Source organism: Dendropsophus ebraccatus, chromosome 8 (assembly GCF_027789765.1).
Source record: "Dendropsophus ebraccatus isolate aDenEbr1 chromosome 8, aDenEbr1.pat, whole genome shotgun sequence".
NCBI lineage: Eukaryota > Metazoa > Chordata > Amphibia > Anura > Hylidae > Dendropsophus > Dendropsophus ebraccatus.
This window is the reverse complement of record NC_091461.1, coordinates 42,294,745-42,316,386: the sequence shown is the minus strand read 5'-3', so window position 1 is coordinate 42,316,386 and position 21,642 is coordinate 42,294,745. Positions and strand designations below refer to the sequence as shown.

Sequence of the window (21,642 nt, the reverse complement as noted above, 5' to 3'; positions counted from 1 at the left end):
GCTCATCACTAATCATGATCTAACAACTGCGGTTATTTTGCCTAAAAAAGATGCTGGGGGAACATAGCCTAAAGCTACTGTATGTTCACACACATAAAATAGGTATAAAATACGGATTTACTTTGAATCTAAAAATGTGCATGCTACATTAAAGTCTGTGCACACACTGCCATCTGTGCACACACTGTAAAAAATATATATATTTTTTACAATGTGTGCACAGAGTGACATTTTTCCATAGGCTATAATGTAGCACATTATTAGATTCACAATATGGCTGGGTATTATATCTATTTTCCTGCCCTATTTTGCTTTTGTTTTACTGTGTGTGAACATACTAACCTAAAACCAACTATCGCCAAAACAACTCATCAAGACATGGGCCATGTTCTCACAATGTCTCTTTTTGGTAATTAGGAGCCAAATAACGGCTGTTATTTCAAAATGTCAAAATGACAGTCATTAGGAACTAACAGCCGTTATTTGGCCTCAAACAGCCAAAAAAAAGACATGGATTCCACGCAACCTCTGAAAGTGGCTTGTATTTAGCACCGAGTTATGAGCAGCAAGTCCTCTAAGGGCCCCCATCAGACTTTTTTCCCCAGAACATTTCACAGATGCTCGATTGGATTGAGATGGAGAATTAAAAGCGACTCTCTACCCACAATCTGACCCCCAAACCGCTTGTAAAGTACCTTCAGATAGCTGCTTTTAATCCAAGATCTGTCCTTGGGTCCACTCGGCAGGTGATGCAGTTATTGTCCTAAAAAACAACTTTTAAACTGGCAGCCCCGTGCCCAACGGTCAGGTCTTAGATTGTGTATGCACTAGGCTTGAACAACCTCTCTGTCCCTATTCTCTGCCCTCTTCATGATTAGGAATACTCCAGGCAGATTGTCTCCTATTCGTCATCTGTGTGACTATTGAACATGGGCTGGATCATTAAGCACCTGTGCAATGTTCAGCATGGAGAAAATGTTCCAGTGGCATTTCTAATAATGAAGAGGGTGGGGAGGAGGGACGGATGGGTGGTGCAAAGTTAGGGCACAGATACTCCTGTGACCTAACTGCATCACCTGCCGAACGGACCGCAGGACAGATTTTGGATTAAAAGCAGCTATCCGAAGGTACAAGTGGTTTGGGGGTCAGATTGTGGTTACAGAGTCGCTTGAAGGTAAAATGTCTCATCCAGAGGAATTCCAAAAGTCATTGTTTCCCAACATAACATTGTCTAAAGCATCACACTACCTCCATTTGCATTGCTTTTCCCCAAAGTATATGCAGGTAGAGGATGCACACACATGCCTATCTACTAGAAATGAGCGAACAGGGTTCGGGTTCGAGTCTATCCGAACTCGAACTTTCGGCATTTGATTAGCTGCCACCTGTTCAGCAGCCACCGCTAATCAAATGCCGAAAGTTCGGGTTCGGATGGACTCGAGCATGCTCGAGGTTTGCTCATCTCTACTATCTACTTAGAAGTACTAATGTGCTAGAATACTTATGAAGTGTAAACCTAGACCAGCCAGTTTAAGAGTATTTCCTTATTTTTTTGTATTAATTTTCTATGCCAATTTCACAAAAATTGCTGTGTATTTTTGTGCCCCTAGACCATGCCTATCCCAATCAAACCACTCCCACTTTTCATCTAAGCTAGTTCCCCATGTCACATAACATATACAGTAACAAGACATACACCAAAATGCACAAGTCTAGTTGGAGATGCAAAAACATCTACCCCAGAAGTTTTTGTGCAGTGGATTGCACAGCATAGGACAGCAATGTATGATGACAGATTTAGTAATAAAACTTTGGTAATGATTTACACATTTGCTATATCTCAGATGTTTCTCCAATATTACTATTTTATCTATAATAATTTTGTTTATTATTTGCAGTACCAAAATCATTTCCTCAATAAAGTATTTCATGAGATTAGTATTTCCATGATGGTCCAGTTATAGCTAGAATTTTTGAAAGAAAAAAAAAAAAGATTTGAAATTCAAGTTAAGCAACAGCAGTAACATGATCTAAATAGAAGTAGTGCTGGACAATAGTAGAGGAATGTGCTGGTAGCAGACACACACAAAAAACAACTGTGGATCTACTAGTCACTGGGGCGACTTTATTGCCTTGAACTTACAACTTTTTAGAATTATGTAAACACCAAGTATGTAGCAATGTATTCTATGTACACAAACTGAACGATGGCAAACATGTGGTTTATGGTGGGGGCAATGTATTTGTAAATATTATAGCATATATCACTAATAGTAACCGCTTAGGGGAGGGGGGGAGGGATTTAGTTTCACAAAAAAGACCTTAAAACTATATCAGTCCCTAAATAATGTACAAAATAAAATTTGGAATGTTGGGAGAACTGCACAAGTGCACGTATATTACTAGAATGTACCACTAGGGGGAAGTATTATTCTAAGGCTGGGTTCCCATCTGTGTAGGACAGGGGTAGGGAACCTTGGCTCTCCAGCTGTTGCAAAAGTACAAGTTCGATCATGACTGGACAGCCAATGCTAAAACTAAAGCTTTGGCTGTCCATGCATGATAGCAGTTGTAATTTTGCAACAGCTGGAGAGCTAAGGTACCCCACGTACAGTAGGTGATTAAGAAGGGGCAATCAGAGCTATGAGGAGATTGACTTTAATGGAGTCCATCATGTTTTCTGCCAATGTCTGTCAATTTTTCAGGGTTCTAACAGGACAAAAAATACTGCATACAACATTCATATTTGGTATTGTTGTTTAACAGATTCGGTGATGCAGGTCCCAAACAGAGATCAGATGCAGATGTAAATGAAGCTTAAGTTATTAAGCCTTCTCCATGGCATACGCCATTGGCACGAGTGTGCTAAATCTGCCCCCTATTATCTAAGCGTAGCACCTTGTGACATCATAGCAGCTTACTTGACTGCTGTGCTGCCACAAGTGGGAAAACCACAAACTGGTTACAGCTGTCTGTAAATTCCTGGATAGTACAGGAAGAGAGAGGAATTCTTTGTAATGTCTGTAAAAAAAAAAAAAGTAATGCATCCGTAATTTTTTTAAAGCTGAAGTTCATCTAAAAGTGTTTTTTATCTGTGATTTTCCAAGAAATTAAATAGAAAAAAAAAATTGTGTTGGCGACCTTTTCGCTATTTGTGCCAAGAACTCAGGCCTATATCCACTCCCACAGATCCTCCCTCCAGCATTCTGATGTGTATATACTGTATACATATTCATCTGTATACTTCTATTTTATTGCATGTAGATCGATAAATACTGGACAAATACACTTCTATTATATTGCATATAACTACTTTACAAGTTTTGGATTCCTATTTAGAGATATTTAGGGTGCTTTCTACAGATTTACAGCAGCTTATTCTCCAAGTGACGTCACATCTGATTTAACAACCAGTTCTGCTATAGTTGCAGAGAGTTTCCATGGGGAACATTATTCTCTGTCATTAAGAAATCTTGAAATGTCCCAGTGGAAGCAAAATATATTTTTCCTCCCACAATCCCTTTGCTGATCACATTCATTGGTACAGCAGAAATATTGATGACTTCCTGCTAATTTGGCAGAGAGAGAGAGAGAGAGAGAGATATGCATTTACTGTACCAGCGTTTCTTGAATATTTAAAGGAGAAGTCCGGCCAAAATTAATTTTTGATATGTTGTTACTTATGAAAAGTTATACAAATTTCTAATGTACATTAATTATGGGAAATGCACATATACTGCTATTTCCCTTAATTTAGTAGATCAGGAAGTGTTAGAAATATCTCTGAAGAAGTGACGTCACGACCCAGGGTGTAATTCCTATGGAGTGTCCAGCAGGGGGCGCTCTCTATATAGAAGTCTATGGGACTTTATTGTTTCTATGGGTTTCTATGTAATGTAATGTAATGTAGTGTACAGTGCTTTATTGAATGAATACATCTATGGAATACTTTGGGGAGCAAGTGTCCTTGCTCCCCAAAGTATTGCATAAATGTATTCATTCAATACATTCAATACACAGTAAGCCCGCCGATCCGCCGCATTCCCGCCGATCCGCCACACGCTGATCCGCCACATTCCCGCCGATCCGGACCATATACATTGAACTACAGCTCCCATCATCTGCTTCTAGTATGAACAGGTGATGGGAGCTGTAGTTGGGTAATGGATATGACATGCCGCCGGGCGCAGGGGGGAGCCGCTCAGTACACAGGAGCGCTCCCCCCTCCTCCTCCTCCTTCCGAGATAACTTCCGCCTATACCAATGCTGACTCCCTGCCTGGCCGCCGCTCTCCGCTCTCCCCCCCATACATACCGGCTCCCGATGCATCCTGGTGTCCGCGCTGATGCCGGGAGCCGGTATATGTGAGCGGAGAGCGGCGGCCAGGCAGGGAGTCAGCATTGGTATAGGCGGAAGTTATCCCGGAAGGAGGAGGGGGGAGAGCTGCTGTGTACTGAGCGGCTCCCCCCTGCGCCCGGCGGCATGTCATATCCATTACCCAGCTACAGCTCCCATCACCTGTTCATACTATAAGCAGATGATGGGAGCTGTAGTTCAATGTATATGGTCCGGATCGGCGGGAATGTGGCGGATCAGCGTGTGGCGGATCGGCGGAAATGCGGCGGATCGGCGGGCTTACTGTGTATTGAATGTATTGAATGAATACATTTATGCAATACTTTGGGGAGCAAGGACACTTGCTCCCCAAAGTATTCCATAGATGTATTTATTCAATAAAGCACTGTACACTACATTACATTACATTACATAGAAACCCATAGAAACAATAAAGTCCCATAGACTTCTATATAGAGAGCGCCCCCTGCTGGACACTCCATAGGAATTACACCCTGGGTCGTGACGTCACTTCTTCAGAGATATTTCTAACACTTCCTGATCTACTAAATTAAGGGAAATAGCAGTATATGTGCATTTCCCATAATTAATGTACATTAGAAATTTGTATAACTTTTCATAAGTAACAACATATCAAAAATTAATTTTGGCCGGACTTCTCCTTTAAGTACAATTACATATATCTTATTATTCACTTATCTAAAAACTGAGAATTTTTTCTGTGTTTGATCTTAACACATATAGGATTCATTAGGATGTTCTTTGTGAATACTGAACTGAACAAACAATTATTATTAAACAAAAAAAAAAGGCAAAATGTATTCTTGTTGTGGATAAGCTTACTACTGAGAAAATAAGAATAAAATACTTGTGCAATATAGTCAACAAAAATCTGATTAACAAATAGAGATAAAGAACATTTCCTGAATAGACCACATGGTCCATCTAGTCTACTGTGGTATTTCCTTTTTCTTATTATATTAGGATAGATATATGTTTATCCAAGACAGGTTTACATTCAGTTATTGTAGATTTACCATCCACATCTGTTGAAAGTTTGTTCCAAGTAACTTGTGCACCATGCAAATCCTTTACAGGTTCCTATAAATCCAACATCTTTTCTCACTGTCATCTAGTACAGTGGGTATGTTATATACATTATCTACATATAATAAATGACATACAGGCTGCATAATGCTTCATCCTAGACAGGGAGGCCTTCTGGATGTTTTGGTGGATACCAGATTTCTCATTTGAATAAAAGATAATGTTTCACTGCTGACATCTAGTGGCTATTTGTGATGATTACATATAGTAAGGGTGCCTTCACACCTACCGGATCTATAGCGGAATTCACTTCTGAGGATTCGAAGCGAGAACCGCTGCGGATCCGGTACCATTCTCCCCTATGATAGCACATCTTCGCAGCGGGATTAACATCCCGCTGTGAATATGTGCTTTGACCCCTAGCTGTCCGCAGCCCGCCGCCGCATTAGCCCATCCTCGGCCGCATCCCTGTCCTCATCCCCTATCCCCGGCCGCATCCTGCAGCCTGCCGCCGAGAGCATAAAGTACCTGGTTGGCGGCGCGGCTGCAGTTAGGCTCCCGGCTCCGGTGCCGCTCATTAGCGGGACCGGAGCTGGCAGCCTCACGGCAGCCGTGCCGCCGAGCAGGTACTGTATGCTCTCGGCGGCGGGCTGCAGGATGCGGCTGGGGATAGGGAATGCGGCCGGAGATGGGGGATGCGGCCGAGGATGGGCTAATGCGGCAGCGGGGCTGCGGACAGCGAGGGTTTAAAGCACATATTCACAGTGGGATGTTAATCCCGCTGCGAATATGTGCTATCATAGGGAAGAATGGTACCGGATCCGCAGCAGTTCTCGCTTCGAATCCGCAGAAGTGAGATCCGCTATGGATCCGGTAGGTGTGAAGGCACGCTTAAAAAAGGATTTCCACTTAATACTAGTAATAACCTGTGCAATAATATTAATACTGAGCATTTTTATTTCTCTAATTTTATATAATGGTAAACATGTGTCTTTGTGATGTTAGTTGGGGTGTATGGCAATTCAATGTGATATGACTAAGGTTCGCTCATGTATATGTGTGGGGCAGACAGGGCTAGATGCAACTGGCTGCCTGTTTATTAAGAAGGAGTTAGCAGTATTGCAATATGTGTTACAATGAAGAACATAGTTAGCATTTAAAGGGGTTGTCCAGTGCTACAAAAACATTGCCACTTTCCCCCTTCTGTTGTCTCGTTTGGGTGGGGTTTTGAAACTAAGTTCCATTAAAGTAAATGGAGTTTAATTGCAAACTGCACCTAAACTGGAGACAACAGTAGGGGGAAAAGTGGCCATGTTTTTGTAGGGCTGGATAACCCCTTTAAAAAACATAAGCCCTGCTGTCTAGGGCTGTCTTTTGAAGTTAGAGCTGAAAAATCATTCTATGGAACGGTGGGCTGAATTTTTTTTCCCCTAACCAAAGGCAACCCCCACAGCTAGTCAGATTTATTTCTTTATGGCCCTCCAGTGGTCATATGGACCCATACCACACTTAATTAATAGTCCTAGTGTCACCTACAGGATTTTACTGTCCACTCATTTTCTCTCATAGTCAGCCATTCAGGCTTCACCTATCACTCACAATTCAGACAGGCTCGGGCCTACTGACAGAGACTTATAGACTTCTTAGACTCCATACACAGGTAAACCACACATTGGGGGAGATTTATCAAAGGGTGTAAAATTTAGACTGGTGCAAACTGCCCACAGCAACCAATCACAGCTCAGCTTTCCTTTCAGCACTGCCTTAAGCTGAGCTGTGATTGGTTGCTGTTGGTAGTTTGCACTAGTTTAAATTTTACACCCTTTGATAAATCTCCCCCATTGTCTTTTGGCCTCAAGAACACATCCCTAAGCAGTGTATCCCAGTATCCAGTACAGATAAATCCCCTCCCGCCTTTGTCTTTGTCCTTAAAAAATCTGGGTGAAAGTTTCTTTTAGTTTCTGAAGCTTTAGGTAGGGCCCCAAGATATTTATACCCATGATATATAATAGTGGTGTGTTTAGATGTGGCAGAATGAACCCTGTTCTGTATCTGCTATGTTGTCCTGAAGTAAGGACCTTTGCACCAGAGTCTTTGGTGACGTTATAGTACCTGTTCAGTGGACTAATTGTATTGCGTTAGATGACTCTGCAACACAACTGAATATGATGCAATGCTTTGAATAGAATTTGAAGTAAAAGCCTAAAATCCTGTCAGTGGATATAGACTTTGAATATAACAACTGTTATGGCTGTTCAGGGCATGCTGTATATTGGATGCCCTCCCCGTGTCATGCCTGGTCATATGGTACATAATAAACATGCCATACATATAGGAGATCTTGACAGAAAGAGTGACATTTTTACAGCCACAGACAACTAATATTCAGAAATTATGTAGGGATTCAGGCAAACATGTTTGCTCGTTTTATCTTTAGGAACCCCTATAGTAGAGGACATTTGTACAAATCAATATTTTATACTGTAATGTCAGTGGTTGGTTCCTGTTGGTATCCTGTCACCTCCTTTGCTGGGTTCTACTCCATGCCCTGCTCTGTGCTCCTACCTGCCTTCACCATGTTCATGCTTCTGCATCCAATTTCAGTTCCGGTCCTGTCCCATAGGTTGCTCCATAGGCTACTTAAAGAGACAGTGTCCCCTTCCTATAACATTTCAGCAACATCTATCCAAGCTAGATCCATGCTCTACTTGGTGCCTGAGCATTAATTGTGATTCCTAGAGTCCATTTCCGAGGGTGTGATGTATCAGTCCTGCTTTCCTGTGTATGTCCATCTTCTGGTTTCTATCTCTGCATGATCCCTGATGAATCGTCTCTTTTGTTGCTGACCCAGATTATTCACCCAGAACCCGTGCTGCCTGCCTTAATCTTTTTTCCTGTTACTGACTGCACCTCCACCCTGTGTACTGTGCCATCTCTCCAGTGCCAGACCCGCACTAATGTCTATACCTACTGGTCTGACACCTTGTTGCCACACTGGTCTGCTTGGCCAGCAGGTATCCACACTGCGACCACTCTTTATAAGAAACCTAGTACTGTCTAGCAGCACAATGTCCACTTTAAATGCATTCAATGTCCCTGAGTTAACATCCACCTACTTATCCTCAAATTCTAAGTAACAATCCCATGGAAGGAGAATGCAAACTGTTCTAACACAAGTAAAGGAAAAGACGTAATTGCAATGAATACAACCACTCACCTTCTTAAGTGTTTATAGTTTTATTTAAATATAGGGATAAGATCAAATCATGTAATGAGACAGTAATAAATCAGACAGAACAGAACTTGCAGAGTTGTAAAACAAAAGAAAATATATAAACAATATTACATGACAAAAAGTCAACTCATTTGGTCATGAAATCTTTGCACATAGCAATATATGCTACAGAGAATACATCACAATAACCAAGACTGGCATATACAGTTCATAAAACTTTTGTAGAGAAAATAGATTTTTGTTGCCATACATCCAGCTAGTTAGGGTCTTTAGCTGAAGTCGGACCCCCAAACCAGTATGTACCATTATAAGTACTAATGTGCTCTTATGCTGAGTGGACCATTAAGGGCCTGGATGAGACAACTATCCCTGCATCCTTTATTCTCATGGTGCTGCAGTTATTTAAAGGGACAGTAATATAATAATAACTACATCAACTGGCAAATAGGCTCAAGTTTCAGCTCATGGACACAATCTACATTTATTTTCACATTGCTGGATGATGCTAGTGTTATACGGGCCTAGTTAATACTTACCCATCTACAAATCAGTCTCCAATTACCAATTCTTTAAGCCATTTTAGAAATGTACTCACTCAGACTTTATTAGCTCAATTTTAGTTTTTACTTTCTAACTGGATAAACTTTTTATGTTTAAGTTTTTAAAAGATTCCTCTTAAAAATAGAAATCTCACAGAATGAGATGGTCATAAGCCATAGGGCTCTAAGCAGAGGTACGGTTTTGTTCTTGTTAAGGTACCAATGTGAATGACAGTAAAAAAAAAGACAACAATGCAAGTTCATGTAAAGAACAAGCATGCATTAGTTTTTTTTTTACTATTCTATAACTATTGCAAATGTAATGCAATCAATAGAGGCATTTTGCATCATAAAACGCTCTATTGTGCACCACAGGAGAGTAGTGCAGTATGACCTGACTTGAACTTGAGTGTCACTTTATTCATAGACTGACACAACATCTTTCTGTTATATTTTTTATGTTTATTTTATCCTATAAGACAAAAGTCACATAGGCCTTACTGCTACAAATTTATCAATCCACAATTTAGATAAAGAATCTCTTTACCAAAGATGAACAGAGACTTCCCAAATACTGTGCTCTAACTCCAGTATTCAATTCCTTACACATATCTCAACAAAAATAAATAGTGACTAAAACGGAATAAACAGGAAACACATCATTAAAATAGCTGAATCATGATTTAAAAAAATGTCCATTTTACTTTACCCACACTGCCACCTAAAGGACACTTGCTGTATAGCATTCAATAAAAGTGCACTCCAAATAAATAATCCAGTTACCATTTGATGAAACATGAAACAGTTATAATTCTGTCGATACTAACAGCACATCACTAATTCGACTGTAGTTCTTACCTACCTCAAGTGTTTTTTGTTTTTTTTTAGTTTAAGCATTTACATAGTTTTAGAATGAAGTATGGAAACAAAATCGTCATTGTTGAAGAAGCTTTAAAGGTGTGAAAATGATGAGAACTGTAGTGTAGGATCTATGTCTGTAATATATCCTGCGGACGAGGCAGATGGAACAGGTGAACATTCATTGTGGGCCCCATAAAAAGGGCCTTTAAATTCCCTGTATTCTATTAAGAGGGGTTGTCTACTGTACAGACATGAAAGAATAATAAGAGGGGTGTTGAGGTTTGGTTTGTGGGAGAAGGGTACACCTGTAATTTTGTGTGTACATATGGACATATGAGATTTTTTTCAGTATGGCAGGCGCAGCATCATGGAACTCCATAGCTTTAGTATTACCGTTCATGTGCCCTGAGTTGCTGGGTCTTAATATTCAATGTACAACACTTTACGTTTTAAATCCTTGGGGTATCAAATAGTTTAAGCCAAGTCCTGCCCAGCCCTAATAGTCGTGAATTATTATCCCTCCCCCTTCTACCCTCCCAAACTTGCCAAGACAATCAGCCATATAACCAGGTTCCATGCGCTGTGCAGTCCTAGAGGTTGGGTGATCAGTGATATGGTGAGGGTGGTGATGGTGTTAGTTGGAATTCCCCATCATAAGTCACATCACTTGCCATACACACTCTCGTCACTGTAAGCCACATAGAGAAAACAATCCTCTTCATGGTTATCCTGAAAGACACAAACAATGGCTGAGTTTAGTAATATGCATAAGGGTGACCTGTGTGCATTGAGATCAGTTTGTTGGACTGTTAGTGTGATCACAATGAACATTTTAAAATTGATCATTTGTTTTTTGTTACTGAGCTAAATTTCTGATTCAGTCCAAGACCAGCGTCATATAAAGTTTCTCTCTTGGATTATGTCATACCATATTTTCACCTTTAAATTCAGTTGGGGTATAATGGGTTAAATTAGATATTGGATCAACCAAATCACTGTACCCACAACCCATTTTATTCTGTTCTGTAATCGGCTTTTTATTTGTCTAAGTAGTCAAGTAGTCAAGTGGGTGGCCCTACTCACTGATTGACAGCTATCTGTACATGTGTGCATATAAGGAGAGAGCTGTCAGGTTCTCCAGAGTAGGACCACCCACTTGACCCTTCAGTCCTGGGTGAGCATAGATTTACATGAATAAATCACATATCTTGGAACCTTTTTCCACCTAACTATACCTCAATCTGCTCAGTTCCTCCAAATCTACCACATAATGCCTATAGGTTGGGCTGCATTTTCAACATGACAGGTTCTCTGTAAGAAGCACTTCAAGACGCTGCATTTATACATGGGTACAAAGAGCATCCATGTTTAAAGGATCACGTTAAATAAAATGAATATGCTGTATAATGCCTAGAGCCGGGCCTAAGGAGACAGCATATAGGATAGAGATTCAGAAAACACCAGAGAATCCTTGAGTCATGCATGGACCCCTCAGACTCTGCGCTAGGCATAATACAGTCCTCCTTAAAATACAAAATCTAGACTTCCACACAAGATTAGAAATCCGTGCCTAGGATTTAGAGGTTTAAAGCTAGAAAGAGTAAAGTGAAACTAGAAAGTCTGGGGATGAGGCACATTTATTACTGTGCTGAGGCTATTTGATACATTTAGTGCAACCTTAGATTGTCTAGTTCCAGCTCTCTAACCTTTATGTCAAACTGAGGCTGTCCATTTAGGCCACACCCTATTGTCACAATGGCATCATCCTCTTTTGTGAAGCCACTCCCTTTTGTCGAGTGATGGGCAAATGGTGCCTAAAGCACATAATAAATGTGTTTTAGATAAAGACTGCGCCACACCAAGAAATTACATAATGGAAAATTCTACAAGATGTCCATTTATAAAACTGCCCATAAATTTAACCCGGAGGCATCTTACTTCATATAGCTGTCCCATGGTAGCACTGGTAGGGGGAATTGTGTTGTTGACAAAGAAGAATAGTGCGTCTTCAGGGCGAAGGTGAATCCGCTTCCTGATGAGGAAGTAAAACTGTCCAACTAGAAGTTATCGAAAGAAAACACAAAAATAAAAATATTGTTCATTATTATGAAGTCAAAATGCCAACCTCATCCTTCTAGATCAATGAACATGTGTAAGAACCTTTAGACAGAAACAAGTGACATACCGGTGAGGTCTGATGGCACTAAGTATTTCCTTTTGTCTAAATCTGGGACCCGAGCCTTTGGAGCCTTTTCTACGATAACCTGGAAATTAACATATAACAGTGTCAGTCGCATCATCCATATCTTACTAGTATTATCTATATCGAAAGGTTCTATAGTTAAAATATCACCAAGGGCACTTAAAATAAACTAATAATAATATATACGTAGCTGAAATAGGTACAAAGTATAAGCTCAGTTTTTCTTTCCCAATGTGTTGACTTGAAGGCCCAGCAGCGGGGGAGGGGTTGTTTATGTTCTTTTTACAGTAAACATGCATAGATCCTTGTCCCATGGCTATGTATAGCTACATATCCCATGACTATGGAAAAGACAAAAACAGTCTACAGCAGTCTTCTAAACCAATGGATAAGAGTATACTAGGAAGTGCTTATCTTATAAGCCAGAATATCTTTGTATCTGTAATAAAGCACAATGTAGGCACTATATGGAGGCACATGAAGTATCTACATCCGCACTGTGTTGCCATGCAGCAATAGCCTTGAAGTGAAGAGCTACTTTTTATATGTGTTATCTAGAAATGTAAAATCTGGTACGTTCATCATATGTGTTTATTATATTTGTTGCTGTCTGTTACATTTTGTATGAATTACTATGGGTCAATCAACACGAGTATTCATGATATACTCTATGTTTCTTGTGCAGGGCTGCCCGGGGTGTCAATGTGTTTGTAGACACTGCTAGAGACAAATTATAAGACTATTAGATCCATCAACAGCAGCTTGTTGCTGGTTACCAGGTATGAACAGGGAATGTCTTCCTACATTGTTCATTGCTACACCTCCTGAGTACAGAGCTTTAACAATACTCAGAGATGGAGCTTCCCCTAAACTCGACTGAAATAATAAATGTTTCCTACACCAGAATATGTTTTTGATTAAATCTTTCCTATTATGCCTTCTCTAAAAATATAACCTTACTCCACAGTTACTATGAAGCATTAGGAAAACATATGTAACAGCTGGAAGCCACAGGGTGCCGGTGACATCATATCTTGGGCTGGGCCCGGCACAGAAGTGCCCCAGATTTCGGCTGTTTTGAGGACACGGTGTCTGCTTCCATTTCTCTATTTATGTCAAGGTGACTGCGTATATTAGTGGTAGGCCTTGATCATGCAGAGATTAGGAGTATGCTTAGGCCCCATGATCCAAGCAGACTTCCATAATCAATGCTATAAAATCCTTATTTGTGTATACAGTTGTCTTTCTTTCTTTATATTTACATTATAGTCATAGTCACAGTTACATCCATCAGCATATATACCTTCTATACTGCATGGCTGCATGGATTTAACCGTCGTATACATTAACTGTGTCTAAAATCAGCATATACATGTCATAACAATCTACATTTAGCATCCTATGGTGTTGACGTCCCGCACTATTATTTAGTATACTGTACATATTGCAAGGGTTAAGTGAGGCAGAAGCATTAGATGAGCCCTCCCCTCTCATTGCAGTGCTAAGGGAGGAGGAGAAGTGTGCGCACCATCTTTCCTCAGGGCATAGATACAGGTAGGGGGTGCACTGCCTGCCCCCGGTGTCCCCCGCCTGCCCCCGGTGTCCCCCCACAGAGCTCCATAATGTTGACATTTATCTATATAATCAATTATATCAAATAAGCTGATTACATTTACTCCTAATCCGTCATACTGTAATTCCCTTTTAACAATGTCACAATAAAAAAAGCTGAGATGCCAGCGACACATGACAACAAGTGAAACAAAAATGGGCTCCCATATGTAACTGTTGAGTGAACCGAGATCGATGGCTTATATAATCCCTCCTGTGAAAAGCCAATATGCTATAAGAGCATTGTCCCCTAGAATTGTTATGTATATTGCCCACCCCCACCTCCTTAAGGATAGGTAACAATGACTATGCAATGTAAGGGCCTGGCGTACGTTGCAATGGCCTGTTCTTCTGTTATACGGTATGGGCTTTAAACAACGGCTGAGAGAATTAACATTACAATAACAATGATGGTTCTGTATTATCTATGCAAAACCTTCCAGCTCTTAAGAGGTTAATAATGCAGGGAAAGGCCGTAGGCAATGCAGTCTGTAGACAGGTACAAGGCGTATACTTACAGGCACTCTGTCTGGATATTTCTTCCTAATCTTCTCTCCCTCCTTCTTCCTGTATTCATAGGGATGATCTTCTTTGTATTGAAATTTCATGGCTGCGCTGTTACAGTGATGTGTGCTGAACAGCAGATCCTTTCCTTTAAGCCTCAATAGCAGTGTCTGCTACAAAGATGAAAAAAAGCTGGGTATTGTGACATCAGAGGACACTCCTCTGGGCAGTACCAGAGGAACCAAACAAAGGGCAGATCACATTAACCCTTTCTCAGCTGCCTCATGCCCAGCTGTTGTGCAATAAACTGCAAGGACGTCCCCACTGCTTTCATAGGGCATGCTGAGACTTGCAGTACTCCATTACTCCAGTACTACATTAATTCAGGCTTACTGCTTTATACAGTTCTCTACTTGCTACTACAAAGCTCTGATTTTCATGGCCATTTACCCGGCTTTGTAATGCATGGCTGTAAGGATTTACATTACACAAGAGCAATAGAGACACAGCATGCAGGCAGGGGAAGAGTTAACACCATGGTATTATTCTCATATGTGGTTTAGGGGAGGAGGTGAGCCATGCTGTGTTGTGTTGCTGTGCTAACCAGTCTTGTGACTGGATCACATGAATATAAGCGAAGGTAAACAGGTGACTCAGCCAGAACAGGTATACCCTACAGTCTATGAACCATGTACTGCGGGTACGCTATAACAAAGGCATCGCTGATAATAATGGGTGTATAACAGGCGCCTTAGGAGGAAAAGAAAGAGATTTCCCAGCTGCAAGGCATGAGGAGTTATTACAACATTTGTATTACATGTAATTGTGTTGACGTTGAATTATCCTGTTTATTAAATAACATTCTACTTAAAATCCAATAGCAAATAGTTCTTTGTTCGGCTATTTGATGTGATGTCTGTTTTTAGCCCCTTCATCACTTGGCATGTCGCTTTACAAAAAATGGTAAAATCACAACTGGTTATCTATATCATAATGTATACAGCGTAAGGCCACGTTCACTTGCTGTAAGAGACCGGCCGTTCCGTGGAACGGCCGGTCTCAAAAAAGGTCATCCCAGCCGGTACTGCTGTATCCGTGCACGCCCGCATCAGAACTCCCCACAAAACACTATGGAGCGAGCAGCCGGAGCACTGATATGGTTTTCTGCGACATGTCAGTTGTTTGCGGCTCTGCGAGAGTATATGCTCCGGCCGGGATTCCTAGGCAGCAATGGACGTATATTTCCGTATAAATCAAGGCCGTTGTAGCCGCACGCTCCGTTGTGTGCAGCAGGGAATTCGGATACGGGCAAAAAGCACCTGAATTCATTAGTAGTGAACATCATCCGGTCGGTACTGCAGTACCGGCCGGATGATCATCAGTAACACCGGCCATTCTGTGATCCGGCCGGGTAACAGAACAGCTGGTGTTTCACTAATTGTGAACATGGCCTAAAACCATTTTTAACAAAGAACGGTTTCATTATATATGTATATACACACACACTATACAGGTTACCTATTCATAGGTCAGATCTGCAACCTGGCCACAGAAATAATCCAGCAACTGTCTAAAGTAACTAATTTATAATTTCAAAGAAATTGAATGAAAGGGGAAAACATGTATTACTTCCAATTTTATTTTGATTATTAGTTTTAATTGGCATCTTAAAGGGAAATCTAATCTTATAATAGTCATTTAGATATGTCCTAACAACCTAATCAGTGAGTGAGTGTCTCATCTCCAGGACTCCCCAATGATCATAAAATTATGGGACAAAGGTCTCTTTCTGAGTCCTTCTGCGTCATTCCTGACCGCACACAGTGCAATATATCTCCATTCATGTGCTTCAAAGCGGTTGGCTGGGTGCAATAATGTGCAGGGAAAACCAGTGATCTACTGTGTGTGAGCATTGTGGCCTCTTGTGATGATCAAAGGTGGTCCTATCAATCTGAACATCTCCTATTAGGAAGTGTTGGTATATCCTAGCCATGTGATCCACACAAAAAAATGACATGTAGTTTGGTTTATAAATCCACAGCACATCAGTTTACTGTGGATTTATAGTAAATGTTTGTTCCCCATTGACTTCTATATAAATCCACAGCTGTAGATGTTACATACATTGTCAAATGTCATATTTGCCCAGAGATATTGTAGCCGGGTCTATAGATCCTGCACACTTGGTTGGGGATTTGTTGTCCCAGTTGGTCCCATAAATGCTCATTTGGCAGTAAATCTGATGGCTGGACAAACCAAAGGAGAGTTACAATCTGGTGGAGACTTTGAAAGATTTGGTAAGCCGTGAGAAGCAACATATCCTGTCCTGTACATATAGCTGAGTGTTGTGTCCCTTATATCACTACTAGGAGTAACCATCTGTCATATGTGATGGCTCCCCAGATCAGCAATTCATCTGCTTATGATACACTGATCATGTGTACTTCGGCAAAAAAAATCAAATCATCTGGTGCCAGAAAGTTATACAGATTTGTAATTTACTTCTATTTAAAAATCCAAAGTCTTCCAGTACTTATCAGTTGCTGTATGTCATGCAGGAAGTGGGGTATTCCTTCCAGTCTGACACAGTGCTCTCTGCTGCCACCTCTGTCTGTGAGATGAACTGTCCAGAGCTGTAGCAAATCCCCATAAAAAAACCTCTCCTGCTCTGGACAGTTCCTGACACAGACAGAGGTGGCAGCAGAGAGCACTGTGTCAGACTGGAAAGAATACACCACTTCCTGCAGGACATACAACAGCTGCTAAGTACTGAGACACTTGATATTTTTAAATAGAAGTAAAATACAAATCTATATAACTTTCTGACACCAGTTTATTACAATTTGCCATATATATTTGGCAATAAGGCTCCCAATAGGCCTTATTGTACATTCAACTTTCAATAGACTCACTCAGTTTTTTTTTTACTGATAGATAATTTAAAAAGTTGACAGAAAAAAAACATAGCACTACTCCCTATTTGAGGATAAATTGTTTATTCTGTGATTTCAGTATGGATCCCTATGAGACTCTGTGTGCAGCCCTGTAGTCTCCTTGACAAGCCATGTAAATAGTGCCTTGAGGCAGACCCAGTGATCATCCTACAAAGCTACCAATGTAGGCAGGTAGGATAATAAGTAGGTATTTTCTCCTTGTAAAAGAAACAATTCACTGAACAATCTTACATTGGGGAATGACTCATAATATAATCCTCTCCTCTGCCATAGTATTTTAACGGGCTTCAAATAAAGGCTTTACTGACTGACAGAGTCCTCTGCATAGGACAACTATTTTATTTTGCCTTTTTGTTTACGTGTTGGGTGTAAATATGTTCTTTTATTTTAAATATCTAATTGAGTTCCTTCATGTAAATATGTTGTGTATAAACACAAGACATAGTGTGAGCCTAAGGGAAGGTTCATATGGTTAAAAACGGTTTAGTAAAAAAAAAAAAAAAACACCTAAATATTAGGGTTAAATCTGCTGTGTATTTTGGTACTGATGTTAATGTGATTTTTCATGTAGTATTTTTTACACTTTCTTATAGGGGCAGTATCAGTAGGTTAGACGAATCTAACCTGCCGACAGCACCCTATGGTGCATAAGGCGCCGAAGAGAAAGGTATGTGTCTTAACTTCCTCCCCGGCACTGTTAGGAACACTGACCCTCCTCTAGAGCGCGAGCTGGCCTACTCCTCCTAATGATAATCAATGGAGCGGGTAGGCTGGCTTGTGCTCTTGGGGCAGGGCAGTGCTCCTAACCAGGGCCGGTTTTAGACTAGATGGGGCCCTGGGCAAAGTTGAAGGTGGGGCCCCAAATGCTGAAATATTTTAGCAACAATTTAAGGTCCCTATACATGTTACTCTTTTGTTGGTGGTACCTGTTGCTCCTGGTGGGTTTGGCCATCAGTGTAAGGTGTATGGGACTCTCTGGACAGTCCTCTGACAGATGATATCAGTGGACATAGACCGCCATAGACTGACCACCACATAGTAACTCTATATACAGACCAATATTACTGCCATACAGTGACCACCACATAACTCTATATACACACTATATACAGACCAATATTACCGCCATAGAGTGACCGCCACATAACTCTATATACACACTATATACAGACCAATATTACCGCCATAGATTGACCACTGCATAATGACTCTGTATCCAGACCAATATTATGTGGTGATCACTCTATGGCTGTACTATTGGTCTGTATATAGTGTATATAGTCATTATGTGGTGGTCACTGTATGGCGGTAATATTGGTCTGTATATAGTGTCATTATGTGGTAGTCAATCTATGGCAGTAATGACTATATATACACTATATACAGAGCAATATTAATGCCAAAGAGTGACCACTGCATAATGACTCTATATATAGACCAATATTACCGCCATACAGTGACCACCACCTAAGGACTGAATACCACCTTATTTCTTTTCTCACCGTATTGCCTTATATATATATATAGGAGCTGCAGCCAATCAGCGGCCTCAGTGGTCACCTGCAGCAATTACATAGGACGGATGAGGCCAGAGAATGGCTGCAGCTCCTATATACAGTACATTCACCTCAATACTTGGAGTCAGCAGTGCTTATACACACACACACACACTATTATATATATATATATATATATATATATATATATACACACACACACCATTATATATATATATATATATATATATATATATACATATACACACACACCATTATATATATATATATATATATATATATATATACATACAGTATATACACACACACACCATTATATATATATATATATATATATACACACACACCATTTTATATATATATACACATACACACACACACCATTATATATATATACACACACACCATTATATATATATATATATATACACACACACACACACATACCATTATATATATATATATATATATATATATATATATATATATATATATATATATATATATATATACACACATCCATGAAAACACATTATACAGATTCAAACCATCCAGTCCATACACTATACACAGGACATGTAACACACACTTACATTCATACACATTACACACTACATGTACAGTATACTTACCCCCTCTAGCATGCTGGGTGTAGTGGTGAATCTCCCTCATGTACCTTGCAGCAGCAGCAGGCTGTCATCCTCACCCGGCAGCCCTCTCCTCCATCGTCCCGACAGCTCCACACCAGAGCAGGAAGTCACGTGCAGTGAGAGGAGCTGGAGGGAGGGGGAGGGGGAGGGGGAGCTACACACACGGAGCAGACACCGAGCCCAACGTCCTGCAGCCTCTGCATGACCCCTGATGGCAGCAGCCAGGGATCATTCCCAGACGCTGCAGGACGCTGCCTGTGCTCTCCTCTCCTACTGGAACTGCGGTAGGGGGCCCCTGGGGGATGGGGGCCCTGGGCATTTGCCCTGCTTGCCCCCCCCTAACGCCGGCCCTGCTCTTAACAGTGCTCCAGACCAAGGATTACACTGCTAACGGTACGGGCATTCCACCAGGGAAGAAGGTAAAGTGTCACTGGCTTTTTTTTTTTTTTTTTTTGCTGCAGAAATCAATAGTACAGGCAATTTTAAGAAACTTTGTAATTGGGTTTATTAGGCAAATATGCCATTATCTGCATTCAAAAAGATTTTCCCCAGGTAACCCCCCCCCCCTCCCTCCTCGCTTATTCACTGCTCATTATCAGGAAATTTCGACTAGTTTGGATCAGTCGAGCCCTGTGTAATCCATGGAGAGGAGAGGGGGGAGGAGGGAGATTCGTCAGCAGCAGAGAACAAAGGATTACACAGCGGGAGCTGCATGAAAGATGCTATTCAAAGGTCAGAGAGGTCAGTGCTGACTTCAGAGGAGATAGTCGGTGATGTAGCTGTAAATTAACTCTTTGTTGTCCTCGTTTGGTGCCTCATCATCCTCCACCCCTCCCCCTCCATAGAAAATCATGAAGACGGGGGTAAAGCTTCAAACTGCTTTTTCAAGATAAAAATGCATTTTTCAACTAATAAACCCAATTTCAAAGTTTCTTAAAATCGCCTGTACTATTGATTTCTGCAAAAAAAATTTAAACAACAGTGACACACCTTTCCTCTTGGCGCAATAGGGGGCTATCAGCAGGTTAGATTTGGGTATTTATGATGTTATTTTTTTTTTTAAATGGATAATTGTTTATATATTCTGGTGGGTTGGGTAGTTCAGGCTTAAGATGCAATATACTTGGCTGCGTTTCAGTAATAGACACAGCCTCCGCGGCTCTCTGCTGTCTGCAACACTGCATGTGTTTCTCCACTGCTAGTGGCAGGGTTAGTTAGCCAATCAGAAGGCAGAGCCTGGGCTCTTTGAGCAAGACACCTGCCATTCCTTGCATCTATGCTGACCTACTGTGTATCTGACCTCCTGCTTAGTATCTTATTTACCCTTCTGCTTTTTGTTTGGACTTCCCACAATTCCGCCTTTGCATTACCTTTTGGCCCCTTGGATTGTACCCTGACTATGTATTTCCAGCTGTTTCTGCTACTACTTTATCTCCAGGGATAGAGTCAGCTGGTTAGACCAGGGGTAGGGAACCTTGGCTCTCCAGCTGTTGCAAAACTACAACTCCCATCATGCCTGGACAGCCAAAGCTTTAGCTTTCCAAACATAATGGGAGTTGTAGTTTTGCAACAGCTGGAGGGCCAAGGTTCCCTACCCCTGAGTTAGATGTTTTATCCTTTCTGCTAGGTTAGTATGCCCTTGCTCTTAGAGTGGTCCTGTTACCGTGGTTGGGGGTGGACTGTATCAGGACAAGTGCGGACAGGGGTGCAATTTAAGGTTAGAGACTCACATCCTTTCTCTTGTCAAACTAGGAAGCTCTTTGGTCAAGGTGCCTGTAAGTGACACTATTTTTGGTGCCACCATGTGAAGGAAAGAGATTTAAAGCCAATAAAAATTTGGTTCTGATCTTGGCTTTGCATCTACAATGCTACAGGTTTGTAAAACATCCACATTGCTCCCCATGTGATGTCAGAATTATGGAGTCACGTGAGTATGTAAAGCTGCACATACAGGACATACAGACTATTATTTGGCTCTGCGAGGTAATAGTGCCATACTGTTTAGTAATGCTATTAGTCAGTGCAGCAAGACATAAACACATGGACACAGTCTGCGCTATTCCTGTTCTGTCTCTGACTCAGCATATGCATATGACTCTGCCCAGGATATAGCTGCAGTCATTGCCATGACAGAAAGCCTTGGGATGAAACATTCATTGTCACAT

The 21,642-nt window shown here is 41.0% G+C and overlaps 1 protein-coding gene across 1 annotated transcript; it reads right to left on the bottom strand.

Annotated features, from left to right (window-relative positions):
- Positions 1-8,621: 8,621 nt before the first annotated feature.
- Positions 8,622-14,548, bottom strand: LOC138799298 (gamma-aminobutyric acid receptor-associated protein-like 1). The gene is made up of 4 exons (XM_069980269.1): positions 14,371-14,548; positions 12,224-12,302; positions 11,977-12,095; positions 8,622-10,767 (listed from the first exon to the last, which is right to left on the bottom strand). The coding sequence occupies exons 1-4, from the start codon at positions 14,458-14,460 to the stop codon at positions 10,702-10,704; spliced, it is 354 nt and encodes a 117-aa protein (XP_069836370.1). The 5' UTR covers positions 14,461-14,548; the 3' UTR covers positions 8,622-10,701.
- Positions 14,549-21,642: the final 7,094 nt, after the last annotated feature.

Excerpts from the sequence above, each read along its gene's own strand:
- LOC138799298 (XM_069980269.1), bottom strand. The coding sequence starts at position 14,460 with ATGAAATTTCAATACAAAGAAGATCATCCCTATGAATACAGGAAGAAG. Across the intron at positions 12,303-14,370 it reads AATATCCAGACAGAGTGCCT|GTTATCGTAGAAAAGGCTCC; the intron begins GTAAGTATACGC and ends GTTAATTTCCAG. Across the intron at positions 10,768-11,976 it reads CCATGGGACAGCTATATGAA|GATAACCATGAAGAGGATTG; the intron begins GTAAGATGCCTC and ends TGTGTCTTTCAG.